The sequence below is a fragment of the Mauremys mutica genome, chromosome 9 (assembly GCF_020497125.1).
Source record: "Mauremys mutica isolate MM-2020 ecotype Southern chromosome 9, ASM2049712v1, whole genome shotgun sequence".
In the NCBI taxonomy this organism is placed as follows: Eukaryota; Metazoa; Chordata; order Testudines; family Geoemydidae; genus Mauremys; species Mauremys mutica.
In genome coordinates, this window is record NC_059080.1 from 21,589,463 (window position 1) to 21,607,376 (window position 17,914).

General features: G+C 42.1%; 1 protein-coding gene across 7 annotated transcripts in view; it reads right to left on the reverse strand.

Moving 5' to 3' along the window:
- The window catches only part of ARHGEF9 (Cdc42 guanine nucleotide exchange factor 9), a 306,568-nt gene that overhangs the window by 136,251 nt on the left and 152,403 nt on the right, over nt 1-17,914 (reverse strand). Inside the window, exon 1 of one of the 7 annotated variants that reach the window (XM_045031343.1) lies at nt 15,772-15,833. The exons of the other annotated variants lie outside the window; for them this stretch is intronic. Within the exon in view, the coding sequence (XP_044887278.1) occupies nt 15,772-15,801 (30 nt within the window). The 5' untranslated portion in view covers nt 15,802-15,833. Of the gene's footprint in view, nt 1-15,771; nt 15,834-17,914 lie in introns of those variants that run through there. 7 annotated transcript variants of the gene reach the window in all.

Sequence of the window (17,914 nt, forward strand, 5' to 3'; positions counted from 1 at the left end):
GGCTTCTCAAGGAGACAGGCCCACGATGACTTTTGTAAGGCTTGTTAAGTTTCTTCAGAAGCAGCTCTAAATATACAAGAGGCTTATTAGTTTGGACACAAGGGAAATCAATGAAGGGCCTGCTTTCTTGGAAGACAAAGACATTCAATAAAGAACATGTAAATTATTATTTTCCCCCGGCTACAATGATCCGGGGTACAGGCTGCATTCAGGGAGCTATAGAAGGATGAAAGAGAAGGGAAATCTGTCAATGTGGATCCCTCGCCAGGTCTGTCCACCTCACACACTTTTTAAAAAAACCACTGTGCTAAAAGTCAGCAGAGATGACCTGGTATGCAAAACTGCACCAGGTCCCTCCAGGGTGTTTTCAGCTCGCCCGTTCAAATTTTACAATGCGACTGCCCAAAGCCATTGCACCAGGGTAAAGCAGGAGGGAACAAACAGTAGCACTGAGCCAGCACTTTCCTAAACAACTTCCCGATTCTGGCTGAAAAGGCTCATTAAGCTATGCCATGCCAAGAATTTGTAGGTGCTTCGGAGTGTGCCTACAAATCCCTTGCTTTGGTTCAGATGTGTAAGTAACACAGTACTCATAGGGATCCATGGGGCCACATTGCATACTATCCAGTCAGTCTCAAGGGCCCTGCTTTCCAGCACATTCAAACTGAAGAAGCTACACTCTTTTTAAGGGTTGGATTAGTTCCAGATAATAATAATAATAATAATAATAATATTCCCTTTCCCTCTGCTCCCAACATTACCAGGTACCCAGTTTGCAGAGACCCCCTACTTGTGAATCTATCTGTCCTTGGAACCAGCTAGTGCTCCTGTGTCCTGTTCTCATCAGAACAAGCTTGATCCACCAAGACTCCTGCTGTTTCCCTTAAGCACCTTACAAGGTTATGCACACGAGGGAATCACAAGGAACCCTGGTAACGCAGATGTTACTATACTGTCATGGACTGATGGTCCACAGGATTGGAGAGATTAGAGTTGGAGAAGACCTGTTAGGATCATCATTCCACCAATGAGCCGACAGAGGATTGTTCCCACAGCACATTCTCTAGTATATTGTCCAATCTAGTTTCAAATGCGCCAAGTGATGGACTTCAACCAGTTGCCTAGGGAGGATATTCAACAGCCCAATAGATTATATATATTTTTTCCAGATATTCAGCCTCAGTTTCCCCTTTTTAATATCATTCCATTAGCCCCTAGTTATACCCCTTGTAGCACCCTAAATAATTCCTCTCCCTACTTAACCTTTACACCTGTTGATGATTATGTCCTCCCCTCCCCCTCAAACACTTCCTCTCCCTTCAGTCCATCTATTTAAGCACTTTCAGGATTTCCAAGCCTATCAAGCCCTCCAGACTCTTGATTGTTTTTGTAGCTTTTTCCTTCCAGTTTCACTCTATGTTGCTGGTAGAGTAGTATCCAGAAGTGAATGCCATTAATGCAGTATCCTGTATCCAACAGCAAGGAATGCAAGCTGCATCCCTCACCAGTGTGAAAAAGTTCACCTGGCATATGATACCAGGCTATCCTCTGCAGGAACTTCCCTTCTAGCCTGATTGAGAAGGTCAGCTTAGCTCCCACTGAATGGAACAATGGATAGTACCATCTGATCCCAAATGGAACAGGAATGGGGACAGCTGGATTAATCCTGGGCACATAAGGAATTTCTCCATTCAGGGATGACATCTGGGAGGAAAGAGCAGAGGGAGGAGAAGGTTAGAAGCAAGATGAGGTGCCCAAGAATGGAATCAGAGGAAAGGGAATACAAAAGGCATTGATCCACTTGCTCAGGCTCTGAGCCACTCTGCTGTGAAATCTTTCTAAATGTCTGCAGTTCTGGTTATTAAGAAACTCTCCCATCACCCTGCTGCTGCTGGTGAAACCTGACTTCAGAACAGATGTGTGTTGTTCCAGAAGCCACATCGAGGAACATCATCTCCCTTGGCATCCTTTTGAGTTGAAGACAACACCCCATGCTTGTATGCTGCTGCTGCTCTCAGTGCTCATTTAAGCCCAGTTTACATTTAATGACAGACATTAACAGGAGACAGAGAGAGATAATATTATAGGGATGCTTTGAAGGCAGGGTGTGGGGTTCTTAGCTCCATGAATCCTGTTCTAGTCCATGGGAAATGCCTCTTAGAACTCTGTTAACCCAATCACAAAGTGCCCCGGGGCAGCTTTTTATTTAGGAAAACAATAGGCTGTAAAAACATTTTGCTTTTTAAAAAACTCCTGCTGAGCTGTGGGGCGAAGCTTAGCTAAGCACAGTCTGCCTCCCAGTGGGCTATGGCCATTTTCTCACCACTGCCGGTAGCCTGGTAGCAGCCCTGAGCAGTGCCCTATATGCTCCAATGTTCCATTCTATGCACAACGCTTGCCAACAACGATGCTGCAAGAATTGGATCATGCTATCCTGCAAGGATTGGATCAAATGCAAATCAGCTGTGGCAGTTTTGAATGACGATGACAGAAAAGGAAATGCATCCTTCGCAAACAATACAGAACAGGAGGAAATGTCAGGTGCCACATACTGGCCTTTCAGGGGACTCTTGTCAATGGGTCTCACCAACATCATTAAACATGTTACCTAATTCGAACGATAACAGCTATCCCTAACCTGCAAGATTGAGAGCCCTCAACTCTGGTTGACTTCAATGGATTCTTTATGCTGGATTAAGTATTTGGAATCTAGTTAGGTGCTCAGATATTATAATAATGACTGTGAGATAGACAGACAGACAGATGTTTAAAACATAGGTGGTCATAGTAAGTTTTACACTATGGCTCATTGTTACACAGTTGATACAGAGGTGCTGCCTGTGGGGACCTGAAATCACAGTATGCAATGCTCCATCTTGACCAGAGCATTTATGTGAGATAGTCCCCTGCAAAATCAGGATCATTCCACAGAAATCTCAATGAATAGCATCCCACCCAGGTTGGGACATAACCAGGTGGACCCCTGCACAAACTCCACCCCTCTCACATAGCTCTGCAGTGCAGCAACAATGATCACCTTAATGGTTTTCACCATGGAGCTCACCAGCACCAAAACCTTAAGCCTTCTCTTCAGAGAATGTAAAAGACCCAAGCCAATGAGGAAGGCACCAGATCACTTCACCTCTCACTCAACCCCCAACCTACCTAAGAGGGTATCTTCTCTGGCTGGTTGGAAGGAAGAAGGAATGAAAATAACACTTGGAAGGAAACTGGAAACAAAGAGCCAGACAGTCATAAACATGTGGGATCCTGACTCTTATTCACTGGCCCTCACACTCTACTTTACAACCCTGAATTGATTTCTTACCTCAAATAGATTTCTAGATGCCTTGCAATTAAAATGACTTATACTGTGCCATAAAAAGGTTACTGGTCTTCATTTCAGATTATTTGGTTGTTTAAGTTTCTTGACTTGCATGATCCTTTTATGCTTTTAAATATTATCAACTAGTCCATGGTTTATAGCTTTCTTTTCTTTTTTTCCCCTTCTTCAAGCCAAGCTGTTCTGAATCCATCCATCTTTATGTTTTATTAACACAAGGATTCTGCTGTGGGCAGCTTATTCTCCCTTATTACATCTCCCTATTTATAGTTTGCCAACGGCAAAGATTGCCATTGCAAGCACTGAAAATGGCTGCTGAGAAGACGCATGGATCAGCTTATGCGTTTATCTATAAAGGCATCTGTTCAGTGAGCCACCCTGTACCCCAATGATGGCCTTGTCATATGCCTCTGGCAAAGAAAACTCTTCTATGCAATTTCCTGATTCCTGCCAATAAAAGTCAAGCAGATCAAATATGGGAGGTCACACAAGCAGATCAAATATGGGAGGTCACACAAGCAGATCAAATACGGTAGGTTACTCATGAACAATATAAAAACAGCCTTGCCTTTTCTGAAAAGGTTTAAAGGATACTTTCAGTTTGAAACCTCTATGAGGCCCAGTCCTGTTCTCCTTACTCTCACAGATTAGGATATTACTCTGAGACAGTTCAGTGGGACCATTTGAAGAGCAAGGTACTACTCCATGTGAGTATGGAGAGCTGAATCAGGCTCCCAGTGAGAAGCAAGTCACTGAGGGCAAGCTTGTTGCTTTGCCATGAGCTCTGAGTATGGGAAACTCATGGTGATTGAGGGAGGTCCTGGATGACTGGGAAAAGGCTAATGTAGTGCCAATCTTTTAAAAAGGGAAGGAGGAGGATCCGGGGAACTACAGGCCAGTTAGCCTCACCTCAATCCCTGGAAAAATCATGGAGCAGGTCCTCAAGGAATCAATTCTGAAGCACTTAGAGGAGAGGAAAGTGATCAGGAACAGTCAGCATGGATTCATCAAGGGCAAGTCATGCCTGACTAACCTAATTGCCTTCTATGAGGAGATAACTGGCTCTGTGGATGAGGGGAAAGCAGTGGACCTGTTATTCCTTGACTGTAGCAAAGCTTTTGATACGGTCTCCCACAGTATTCTTGCCAGCAAGTTAAAGAAGTATGGGCTGGACGATTGGACTATAAGGTGGATAGAAAGCTGGCTAGATAGCCGGGCTCAATGGGTAGTGATCAACGGCTCCACGTCTAGTTGGCAGCCGGTTTCAAGCGGAGTGCCCCAAGGGTCAGTCCTGGGGCCAGTTTGTTCAATATCTTCATTAATGATCTGGAGGATGGCGTGGACTGCACCCTCAGCAAGTTTGCAGATGACACTAAACTAGGAGGAGTAGTAGATACACTGGAGGGTAGGGGATAGGATACAGAGGGACCTAGACAAATTAGAGGATTGGGCCAAAAGAAATCTGATGAGGTTCAACAAGGACAAGTGCAGAGTCCTGCACTTCGGATGGAAGAATGCCATGCACTGCTATACACTAAGGACTGAATGGCTAGGCAGCAGTTCTGCAGAAAAGGACCTAGGGGTTACAGTGGACGAGAAGCTGGATATGAGTCAACAGTGTGCTCTTGTTGCCAAGAAGGCTAACAGCATTCTGGACTGTATAAGTAGGGGCATTGCCATCAGATAGAGGGATGGGATTATTCCTCTCTATTCAACGTTGGTGAGGCCTCATCTGGAGTACTGTGTCCAGTTTTGGGACCCACACTACAAGAGGGATGTGGAAAAATTGGAATAAGTCCAGCAGAGGGCAACAAAAATGATTAGGGGGCTGGAGCACATGACTTATGAGGAGAGGCTGAGGGAACTGGGATTATTTAGTCTACAGAAGAGAAGAATGAGGGGGGTTTGATAGCTGCTTTCAACTACCTGAAGGGGGGTTCCAAAGAGGATGGATCTAGACTGTTCTCAGTGGTAGAAGATGACAGAACAAGGAGTAATGGTCTCAAGTTGCAATGTGGGAGGTTTAGGTTGGATATTAGTAAAAACTTTTTCACTAGGAGAGTGGTGACGCACTGGAATGGGTTACCTAGGGAGGTGGTGGAATCTCCTTCCTTAGAGGTTTTTAAGGTCAGGCTTGACAAAGCCCTGGCTGGGATGATTTAGTTGGGGATTGGTCCTGCTTTGAGCAGGGGATTGGACTAGATGACCTCCTGAGGTCCCTTCCAACCCTGATATTCTATGATTCTATGACATCACACAACTGCCTCATCTTGGAGCTGTTAAGAGAAGGAACTGTCCCTCCAAGAGGAGAAGTTCCTTCACTTCTTCCCCCTTGATCCACGGGGTTGGGCATATCAAAATAGTGTGGAAAATGGTTGGTCAGGTAGGATTTCTGGCCAAGACATTAGTAGCAATATCAGACATCTCACTGGAAAGCCAGTTCTCGTGAGTCCCCAGTTCACTGTAACAGATGCATACGGTTCTTATAAGCATCCCAAATTTCATATGCTTATTCTGACTGACCTGGCTTTGAGCTCTAGTGGTTAACAGCGCCTAGCGCAATGGGGCCCTGGTGCATGATTGGGACTCCCAAATGCTATGATAATAGAAATAAATAAATAAATAAATACCCTCACATGAGATTGGTAGTCAGGTGGTCTAGGTTCTGATGCTGAGGTTCTGGTTTCTGCAAATGCCCTGATCCCCTATTGAGCTCAGGGTGTTTCCAGGAACTTTGAGGAAGTGCTCAGCATGTAGCAGAATTAAGCCTTATGTGATACTGTGCAAGGCACTTCTTCCGTGCCCCTGGTTCCCCACCTGTCCAATAGGGACAATACTACGGTATTGACCTACCTCACCGGCTTTTAATTAATTCTTTTTTGATAAACTATTTTGAGATATTGCAGTGAAAGGTGTCAAGTATTGTTATTATCCAAAGAAGCCATGGAATATCAGCAAGAACCAGGAAAAAAAAGCAAACCAGTGAAACTGACTGCAGTGGAGATGGGAAGAAAAAAGGGAATTTAAAGAAAAGTGACAGTGGGATATTTATCCATCCAAGGGAAGTGCTAAACGTCCCAGACATACAAAGCACCAGCTAATGAGCTCTAGGGAACAATTTTGCATTGGCAGGGAAATGGATTGGATCATCAAATATAAAAGTTCTAAAATGTTGGTCCAGGAAGAACCAGTCTGTGGTATTTGAACTGCTAGTGGCCTACATGAAACCTAAACATCATGCACCAGGCAGATGGGTTGCAGGGAGGGGATGAGGTCTCCAGCACCAAAGAGCAGAGCAGATCCTGATCAGATAGGACTTTTCCACCTCTAACTCCTATGATTACATGATTGCTCATTTGAGATATAAGACAAAGTATGTGAAGGAGGAAGTCGGATTATGGCACCAACTAGAGCTTAAGGCCAGGCCCAAAATATCTACAAGTACTGTGCTCCATAGTCCTTATGCTGGGATATAGTCAGGCACCGAACAAATGGGTGGTATTAAAAATACTGCTTTTGATTAGGCAATTAAAATGATGCAGTCTTCCACAAACAAAAAACCCACAACCCCTCCTTACACCTAACAGCTGTGTTGACGCTATTTTGCATGCACACGTCTGACTTATTTTTGGCAGGCTCTTGCGATTCCTTCACCCTGAAGAGACCTACAACAGGCTGGGCTGAGCATTTTCGAGCCAAAGAAGAATTTTATCCAAAAGGAAGTGACAACATTCTCTCCCCCTGCTTGCTGCACTGGGAAGATAAACTTTTAGGAGGCAGGAGATGGTGTGAGAGTTTATGGCCCTGAGCACAAATAGTTATATTACCTTGCCTGGTCCCGGGTACAGCTAACTACAGACAAGCTTGTGTCGGGTTAAAGAAACAGCAGAAGAGTTTACCAGTGGTCCACAACAGGGTTATGCTGGTGTGGGTCACTTTTGAGCTGCCCAAATGAGCATCGAGAACCTAGGCTTAGCATGTGTTTTACTAATGTATTTGGAGGAAAGGGCTTCGCTGGTCACCCTGTACAGCTTTGTGCTTGTACCCATTTCAGATGCCACAAGAGATCAGGAAAAAATCAAGGTTATTTTTTTCATTACAGATAGGCTTGGACAGGTTAGATTTTTCTTGGTAAATGTCAATTTCACCATACACACACAAACTGACGAAAAAAATATTCCCATTGATGAGAATCATAATTTAGATAGATAAAGTAAGAAAAATGCTGGTTGAGAGCTTATTAGAGTTTGATTCAAGGATATTTACTTTATATATTTTGAAATGTGATGTTGATAATTTGTGTTTTAATGGTTATAAAGCTTTAACTTTTTGAATCTCAACATCTACGGTCATTAAATAATTATTGTCTAATATAGCTGCCTCCCTACCCCCCAATAATTCCCCACAACTCTGAAAACTTAAATACATATAAAAAATGTCAAAGGCCAAAACCCATAATTTTGTGCAACTGTGAACATTTAAATCAATAAAAAATATTTTAAAAGCTTGAAAATAAACATTGATGTTATCTGTCAAAATTACAAAAAAATAAAAATGGAATTCTACCAAGCCTAGCCACAGATATTCATACATAATGCAGCTTAATTCATGAATGTTTGGGAAGTACATCCAAAGGCATTAGAGAAGCTCAAAGTGCTAATTTTGATCAATTAATAATAAAAGAGTAATTTTATTAATTCACAATATTAAAACAAAAGATCCTGAACTGCCTGAATGCAGACTGAAGGCTTTAAATAGACAGAAACAGAGAGGCTCTAGATTAATGCCATTTAAACCATTTTTTGTGTATGAGCATAATACCATGTATAGTCTAATATTTGCACATGGGCAGTGCATACCCAAAACCTTTGGGACCAAATTTATCCCTTTTGTAGCTACACTGAAATCAGCCGAGTTACATTAGGGATGAATTTGGCCCACACCTTTTATTAAGCCTCCAGGTGGCATTCAAGGTGTTGCTCATACCTATGAAGCACTAAAGGGTTTGGGTTCTCATTACCTGGGAATCTGCCTCTCTCCCCTAGGACAAACTGACACAAATGAGATCAGCAAAGGTGCTCAGCCTGGAGCTCACACAGTATAAATGGGAGGAAGCTGTTGGCAGGGTATCTTCTGTGGGGTGGGAAGTGGGAGGGTGAGGCCTTGATTTCAAAGCTCATCCCCTCACCCCTCACAATTTCTAACCTTCGTGGCCCACTCCAAAGTCTGTGTTTTACCCATTTTCTCCCAGGCTTTTGAGAAGAGTGTGGTCTGAGGTGGAGACAATTATGGTCAATCCTTAGTTCCTGTTAATAACAATAATGAATGTAATACTTAGCTCTATGTAGTGCTTTCCATTGGTAGATCTCCAAGCGCTTTACAAAGGAAGGTCAGGATCATTATCCTGATTTTACAGATGGGGAAATTAAGGCACAGAAAGGGGATGTGACTTGCTCAAAGTCACTCAACAGGCCAGTGGCAGAACCCAGGTCTCTGGAGTCCCATTCCAGTGCCTTATGCCTTTTCCTATAGTGGGCAAGGCACCTAGAGCACTGGATGGGTACCTATAGTTTTATTTACTAAAGGACTGTAGCCTATTATTCACTAACCAATAACCAGAACATCCACAGTTACATTAGAGAAGATTATAGCCTTTGTATTTCAAAAAACAAACACTCATGCTTCAGGGCATCACCCACCAGCTAACTAGCAAGGGTCAGAAAGGAACATCCCCTATAGGCAGGTTACTCCACCATTATCAGCAATGGAGTTAGTTGCATCTTTCTCTGACATGTCTGGTACTGGCCACTGTCAGAGACAGGATACTGAACCAGAGGGACCACTGGTCTGAGCCAGTGTGGCAATTTCCTACCTCCCTGTGGAGAGCTTTGATTTTAAAAAGCAGTATAGAGTTATTCACTTCACTCAAAAGGCAACTGCCAGCTTAGTCCCAGTAGATATATCTGCCATGCCTTGGGAGATGGAAACAGTTTGAGCTCTTTTCTTTTTACTGGGTAAATGAAAAATAAATAAGCCATCACATGTTTTTACTTCTTTAGCACCTTCTCCCTTTCAAAGCCCATAAAGCATCTTACAGACATATCTGAATTAAGCTGCATAGCCCCCTGTGAGGAAGGTAAATATTACGACCTCTCTTTTACAAATAGAGAAACTGAGGCATGGAAAGACTAAGAGTTTAAGACACATTTGCAATTTCCTGCCCAATGCCCTGCTGCTGCTCCTCTTTCCTTTGGATATACTGAGAGAGGAGAGTGCAGAGGTGCTGTAACATATAAATAGCTGGATAAAAGCTCTTTTGTATGGAAGAAGAATTCAGATCCTCTTATTTACTCCTGTTTGACTCAATCCAGATTCCTCTTATTTGCTGTTTGTTCCCATTCCCCGAGTTCCATCTAACTGATGATGCTTCCCCCAGCTCTCAATGCTTACTGAACAAGAAAGAAACTGCCCCATCCTCTTTGAATACTCTTCTGTTCGCTGCATATGTCGGCGTTACTCCTTCTGGGTCCAGATGGACACTCTTAAGACTGCAAAGCTAATTAATACTGTATTCAAATCCTCTCCTATTTTACCATTCATATATACATCATCCACAGCCACAATGCTGGGGAAAAGAGTCTAAAATCAGCTTGCAGAGCCATAAGGCTCTGGCTAAAAGTAGATGTTGATTTCATTCTCCCATTCCTGTGTAGGTGGATGGGTGGGTGAGAGTATGTGAGAGATAGGGGGAGGGGTGCAATATTTATTTCAAGCCACATTTGTCTCTGATTTCTTGAGGCACAGCGATTTTAAAGTGAACAGAGCCGGGGAAGGGGGAAGGAAGATTCCTTGCAGGCGACACGTAAAGCAAAGGAAGACCCATCATCCTGAGATTTTGCTATTATTAATTATTATTATTATTTACTTTAAAAATATAACAAAACCAAAGGCTGGTGGAACCAGATTTTCAAATCAGACACAACTGTATATGACGAACACATGGCCAGTTGGCAGAACTACACACATCAATGGTTAAATGATGCTAACAAATGCTGCCTGCAGAAGGCCTGCCTCCTAATGAATTGCAACAATGTTTGCTTCACTCCCAGAGATTATGTAACATGCACTTGCCTTGCCATTGCCTCATATTTATCAAACCATATCAGGGAACACACACACACTTACAGGTATATACATACATGCACACACATACACGTGTGTGTGTGCATCTGAGAGAGGCAACCTAACAAACTGTTACACAAAACAGACCCTAGAGATTACTTAAACCATCATTGAAAGGCAGCCACTTCTGGGGTGAAACAGAGCAACTGTTTAACAATACACAGCAACACTACAAAACAGGAGGTGAACAACAAAACCATGCCAACAAAACTGAAACTGGGGGGTGAGGGGAGGGAAGAAGATAACAAGAACGTTGGAGCAAACACCCCTAACAACTCCCTGCGATACCTGCCATTAATGTGGCTTTAATGACTAGCCGCAATCCAATCCTGAGTTAAATGTCTCATCAGAAAAATGGCAGCTGAGCCAGCACAGTGCCCCGTACATCCCTGCTGGACTAATGGTGCAGTACTGACTCAGAGAGGAGAGCACCATGTGCTGGGTCGTCAACACCACTTCCTGGAGCACTAAGGAGATCTTTTTTGGGGGGGTGGGGAGGATCTTTAAAGTTGCCTTAAGGCAAGGTGGGGTGGCTGCAGTTCCAAACAGCTTTTATTAACAATTGTAAAGAGCTCTCACGATTGGCACAGAAGAGGACTGTCTCCTCTTAACAGTCATTCCTAATCATTCCTGTCACACATTTAGCCATACATAAAGACAACAAACTAGCTCCTTCCAGGGCTACTCCTTTTCTCTCTCTCTTTTTTTTTTTTTTTTTTTTTTACATTTTTTTAATCCAACAGGAAAGACTTTCAAATGGCTCTGCAGAAGCCTAGCTCTCCAGCAGATTGCTGAAATCTGGCCCTGGACACTATGGGACTAGAGATTCATTTAGCCTTAACCAGAGGGGCTGAACATCCATCCAGCTGTCGCCTAAACCCCCCTGAATTACAGCAGCCTCTCCCTGTTAATTACAAATGACTCTGTTCAAAACCTGAGACTTGATGCCCCTAGTTCACTGAGCCTGACACAGTCAGGAAGCTCCCATCACTGAAAACAAGGCCCAGTGACAAGAGGAGAGCCCTTTTTCTCCAGCACAGGTGTGATGCCCAGCACATGGGGAAGGCTGATGTGTGGCCCATAACTCATTCCAACACCTTCATTCCTTATAACTTCCTTCATCTTCCATCTCCTCTCGGCACTGGTGTATCATCAGGCCAGATTGTGGCTTTCAGCCCCTGTCTGGGTTGGAAGGTTGGTGAGTAACAGTGCTGCCATGCGTGGCCCTGGAGGAGTTTTGGTTGATGCCGCCAGGATTCCTCCTGGGGATCTAGAGGAACAGTGGTTGGAGCGGCAGTGCCTGCCTGCCTTTGGAAGGATGCTGAGAGTGCACACTCCTCCCTTCACAGGCCAAGTCCACTCGTCAGTGCAGAGAGGAGCAGTGCCCAGGCTCCATCCTCACACCACACCACCTTCCGTATCCCCACTCAGTGGCAACAGTCTCTGCTCCTCACTGTGGCTGGTCCTACTGAGGGACAAGATGAGGGAAAGCTACTTGTGCTACTCTTCCCCATATGCTCTCTCTCTCTCTCTCTCTCTCTCTCTCTATATATATATATACACATACACACACACCACACACACACACTAGTATATGGTTAACACAGGTATCTCTCTCTCTCTCTCTCTCTCTCACACACACACACACACAAAACTGCGGTAATACATTTTCATTTCAATGCACAGTTCTAGATCAGATTGGTGTAAACATTCCTGTTGCCCTTAAAAAGAAACTGATGCTTCCCAAAGCTTTCAAACACATTCCATTCAGATCCAGAAAGCGTTCTAACAGTGTGTGCTTTTTAAATGGAATTTTGATGGAAGCTTAAAAAATCAAAGTACCCGCATTACTCCTGGGCCTAGGAATGCATATTAAAAACAACCACCAAAGCTTAATCACACTTTTGCAAGCTTACAATAAAAGTGACTGCACCTCAGCTAGGTAAGGAAAGAGAACAGCACATAAACTAATCAGTAGCTTATCAAATTACAGAGAATGAATTTTAGATAGCAAGCATTACCTAAATATAAATTTAGTGTCAGAATAGAAATTACAGTACACAACCCATTGTATAAATCTTGCCAGACAAACAGAATTACTGTAACTAAAACAGAAGGGAACAGTGCCATCAAAATTAACATAGGCAATCTGGTCAATAGGAATTTTTTAAAAAATCCTCTCTTGAGGATACAAGCAAATCTTCATTCTGCTTTCCCAGTTGGTTCATTTTAGATGTCAAAAACTTTTTCTGCAACTATTCCCAGCAAAATAACTCCACAACTTAGCAGAATAAAGACTAAGCCCTATGTTGCTGTTGTTTCAAATGTGTATTTATTTATTCTGGACAGGAGGCTGTTTTGTCATTTCCCCCCGCAACCCCGGTTTTTTTTGGTTTTTTTTTTTTAATTACTAGAGACATCTCCCAGGAAATTAGGATTTATGTTCCTTAAAATAATAATAATAATAATAATAATTTATTTCTTCTGCTGATTCCACTCCTAAAGTCTTCTGTTTGTGACATTGCAATCACTTTTACAGCAACCAGTTACAATGTCACAAACAGAGGATTATGGATTCAGAAATCTGCCCCTGGAGAAAGTTCACCCCTTAGTAACAGAGACCTGCTTTCAGGCAAATGTCCCAAGTATTTGAAACACGGTGGAAATTGGGAAGAAAATATAAATCAACAGACTTTTACTTAAATAATATGATTCTCCAAGTTTGCTACTGGGCATTTAAAAGATACTTTGATACCTCCCTGAATAATTATCACACTGTAAACTCAATGACAATTATCCTCATCATTATGCGTAAGACATCTCTTTATAAAGGTCAACTTGTGGGACTGCCACAAGTATATGAAAACGAGGGTAACAGATACTGGCTATACTTCCAAGCAGAAAATAAACTATTTTTTTTTCTTTTATGTAGTGCGTTTCACTAGAAGAGATTAACAAACTCTGTACAACGAATCACTTCACCCATTGCAAAAATGCAGCTCTCTCTGGGGAAGATTGTGGCAGCTGCTCAACAGTGCACAGCAACAATACATGACAGCTTAGCACAAGATGTGAAGAATACCAGAGCACATTGAAATTTGAAGGGGAAACTGATGCAGGCAAAATACAAACTAACATTTGCTCAGCACATACTTATTCTCATGAAAGTGCAATGAGCCAGCTAATGACTCGAAATTATCAGGAGCCTAAGTTTACATATGGGATGCCAGAAAAATAGAAAACACAAGCAGCACACCATCCCCTGAGGTAGCTGGGGCACTGCTTCAGTACTGACTCAGAAAGAAGAGTGCCACCTACTGACGCAGGGCAGCAGGGCTACAAAAGCAGTTACCCCTTTAGCCAATCGGACCAGAAAGTAGAGGAAATGGGCTGGAAATACATTCCCATATTTTAATTAGCCAGGGACTTCAACTGAGAACAGACATAGACAATCACAGGCAGCAATCGAGTAATATCGACTCATATGTCTCTGTTCAGGCTAAGGACAGACAAGCCTCTTAGCCACCATTATCTATTGTCCGAAACTGGCATGGGCATATACTTAATTTTTTCATGCATTAATGGTTCCTGGATTCTATCAGAAGGGGAAGTGGAAATCTCAAAATAGCAGTGAGAAAGATACTCCTTAACAAACTGAAAACAGGCCATCCTGGAAATCTCAAAATCAAGCCTGTTCTCATGATATTTCCAGATAACAACATTCAGATAAAATTAATACAAGCTTCAAAGAGGCATCCACACTTTTGCATGATTACCTGAAGTGCACCTCTGACACTCAGGGGGCAGTGCGGACTATTGGATAAGGCACTTGACTGGGAATCAGGAGGTCTTGATTCTATTCCTAACTCTGCCATTAACTCACCATGTGACCTCTCTGTGTTTTGGTTTCCCCATGTTTATAATGGGGATAAAGATCGCTAAAAGACCTTATGCAGCACTTTAGGATACAGTGCGGATAAACCATGCTAAGTATTACCATCACAAATCCACCTCTCTTTCTTTAACTGCCTTTGAAACACAGCTCCTTCAGTTCCGCGGACTTCTTTTTATTTTTGGTTATCCTCTATTGACAAAGCCTCCTGACCCTAAAGACACATGCATCAATGGGAATTCTCTGGAGGACTTTCTGCCACAAGTTTCCTCTTCCCAGTGGAAGGTCCTGACAACGTGGAACGTAATATTCTAAAAGTGCTTTTCTGACTGGAAAAGCAGGCGGCATGATGCTTTGAAGGCAGCGATCACAGAAAAGGTTACAGAGAGCCCAGCAGTCTGAGGGTTCTCTAGAATTAAAAATAAAGTCTTTTTTCTCTAAGGGAAAAGCTCATAGTCACATGAAAAAAAGATCCTTCATGGTTTCTTCAGAAGCTCTTCCTCCAGGAGCATCTATTTTTAGTTGGAAGTATAAATCGCTACAGCTCACAGGCCAAAACGGGATTCCCTTAAAACAAAATGCTAAATCCATCTGCGTATGGTATGGGCAGACGCCCACTAGCCAACTAATGCCACACACAGCTCAGCCATTTGAATAGAATAATAATACATTACATTCAAATGACATATTAGGATATGAGAAAACATTGATTGTTCCTCACTATACTCCACTGACGTAGCATTATCCCAATTTTACAGCCCGGGAGACCAAAGCTCAAAGAGGTGAGGTGACTTGGCCAAGGCCACTCAGAAAGTCAGTAGCAGAGTTGGGAATGGCTACCTGGACACCTGTCCTCCAGTCACCAGCTGTAACTCGGAGACAAACACATCCTCTCCGCAGCAGCACAGTTATTATTATTGATAATATTTAGATAGTTCCCCTCAATCTTCCTAACTTTGAACAGTTAAGAATATCTCATATAAAAGAGAGCAAATGACACAATTTATAAAGTAGCCTGGATAACATCCCATTAGATGAGATACACAATGAATGAAATTACTGTACTCAGTTCAGAAAGATATACATTGTGAATACAATACAAAATACAGACAACCCCTCCTCCTCTACCAAGATGCATTACTACCAATATATAGCATATACAAATACAATACAGTGATAGGTACATAGATACATACATGCAAGCAGGCAAGCACTGTATACACAGAATTAAGAACTATATCTCCAATCACAACCAGCATTCATTAAATAAAAATAAAAGAACAACAATAAAATGAAATGAACAGTAAAGAAGAAATGGGTTCTGTTAATTTAACAAATTAAAAAAAAAACTTACATGGATTTTTGGCAATTTTCCTTCAGACATTATACACAGCAGTTGGGCTGTGAACTGAATACCTGATCCAAAAAGAAATATAACCACATTATGCAAACAGATGGGGGCAGGAGTCAGGTGAACATGCAGCTCTTAACAACATTCATCTATGGGATGAGAAAGCACCTCTGCGTTCCCACAAAAGGACTGGAATCTACTCAGCTCTTCATTCACTATAAAGCATAAGCAAATGCTGTACTGCTGCCATCCCAGGGTAAAATCCAAATGGCAGGACAGAAAAGAATAATCACGTCAGAGACCTCTGAGCTGTCCCGTCCCCTTTTACTTGTCATGTGAGATTTAAAATGGATGGGGGAGGGAGGAATATCAAGAGGGGTGGCAAAAGCTTTTTTTAAAATCCCTTTTGTTAGCCTTAAAGAATCAGAATTAAAACCACACTGAAGAATGGAAAGAATAATAGGTTTAGTACTGATAATGGTGACATATGCGCTTTTTCTGAAGCATGGGGAAGGAAAAATATGCACCTGTGTTTCCCCTTATCTGGAAAGGTGCCTGGATCTTTAAGAAGGTGGATTTCAGCTTAGGAAGAATGGACTTTTTATGTACTGTGTGGTACAGGGGTTGCTATGATACAGTCAGAGGCATTTTCTTGAAATAACATTGAATCCTGCTGAAGCCGACAAACAGCGAGTTAGGTCTCCAGTCACCCCAGCTCTAACATATACATGTAGCAGTCAATGGAAAGCTTTTATGGGATTAACAGGGGGTAATTTTCATGACCAGCATATTACAGAAGGGATGTTCTCTCTCTCTCTTTTATTTTTAATTAAAAGGTAACTTCCCCCTCTCGCCCTATTTCTGGCTTTCCCACAAAAGTGAAGCAGACCCTACTCATATCCAGGAAAAAGAGAGACTTAAAGGGCCAAACTTACAAAACCAGTCTCTGAGACCTCTGCAAACACATATACATGTAAGTAACTTGAATAGACCCATTGAGTTCATGTATGTAAGCTACTCATAAGCATATGTGTTTGTATGACCAGGCCCTAAAATTGCAAGTACAATAATTTGAGAGCGAAGGTAATAAAATATGGACATCTAGCCATGTTGTCACCCCAAACAACACCACTTCACTATTATAAGCAGTCATGGCTCGGACCATGAATGTGGAATATTGTGATATTTCTTTCATTTTAATAAAGACAACTAGCTAATGGCTCCTGAGAATCAGGCAGTGAGATGGCTGAATGCTATATTTTTTAAATGCGAAATTGCAGTTGCAATGTCACCAAGACGTGATTGTAGAGGTCGAGTTGAGGGCCATTTGAAAGAGTGGCCTTTAATGAACAGGTTGGGGGGAAAAGAGACTCATTTTTAATGCCCTTCTCCTCCCTTCCCATCCAAAAGTCTATGAGAAACCCCTATCTATACAATAAGAACAACATTGTTTAAATGACACACAAACTTTTCTACTCCCAAACTTTCATTTTCACATTGTTACGTATAAATCTGCCTTCTTTGATTCCATTAGCCTTCAGGTAAATAAAATACAAGATTTAAATTGAAATTATTTTCCCATTTCCAATTTCCAGGTTTCAGATTTATTTTTAAATAAAATGAAATTTAAAAAACAATACCCAGTGATCACTCTACAATTATTAGAGTTAAGCATAGCATTTGGCACCCCTCATTCCACACTTGCACCCCCATTTTAATCCCCTCGCAACACCAAATACAAAACCGCACTACTAATGGAATCAAAATCGTAGCATACAAGCAAACACACTCAAACACAGACCCTTCACATACTAGCATGCTCACACATACTCTAACATACGCTGTCATATACACACACATTTCCAGAATGCAAAATGTCAGCCAGAAGCTCTGCATTAAGGAATGTGAGTGTGCTAGACAGAAATACACATTAGTTATCAAGCATTCCTGGTAGAAATCTTATTTAAAGGGAAACCTTCATGCCAAAATCTAACCTTAAAAAAAAAATTCAGACAGTTAAGACCAGTTTTCTCTCTTTCTGCTTCTTTCCCCGATTTTTGTTTTTTGTGTTTCCCCCTCTACTCCTCTAAATAACTATGCCATTCAAAATTATTAAATCAAATCATTTTGGGGGGTTGTTTGATTG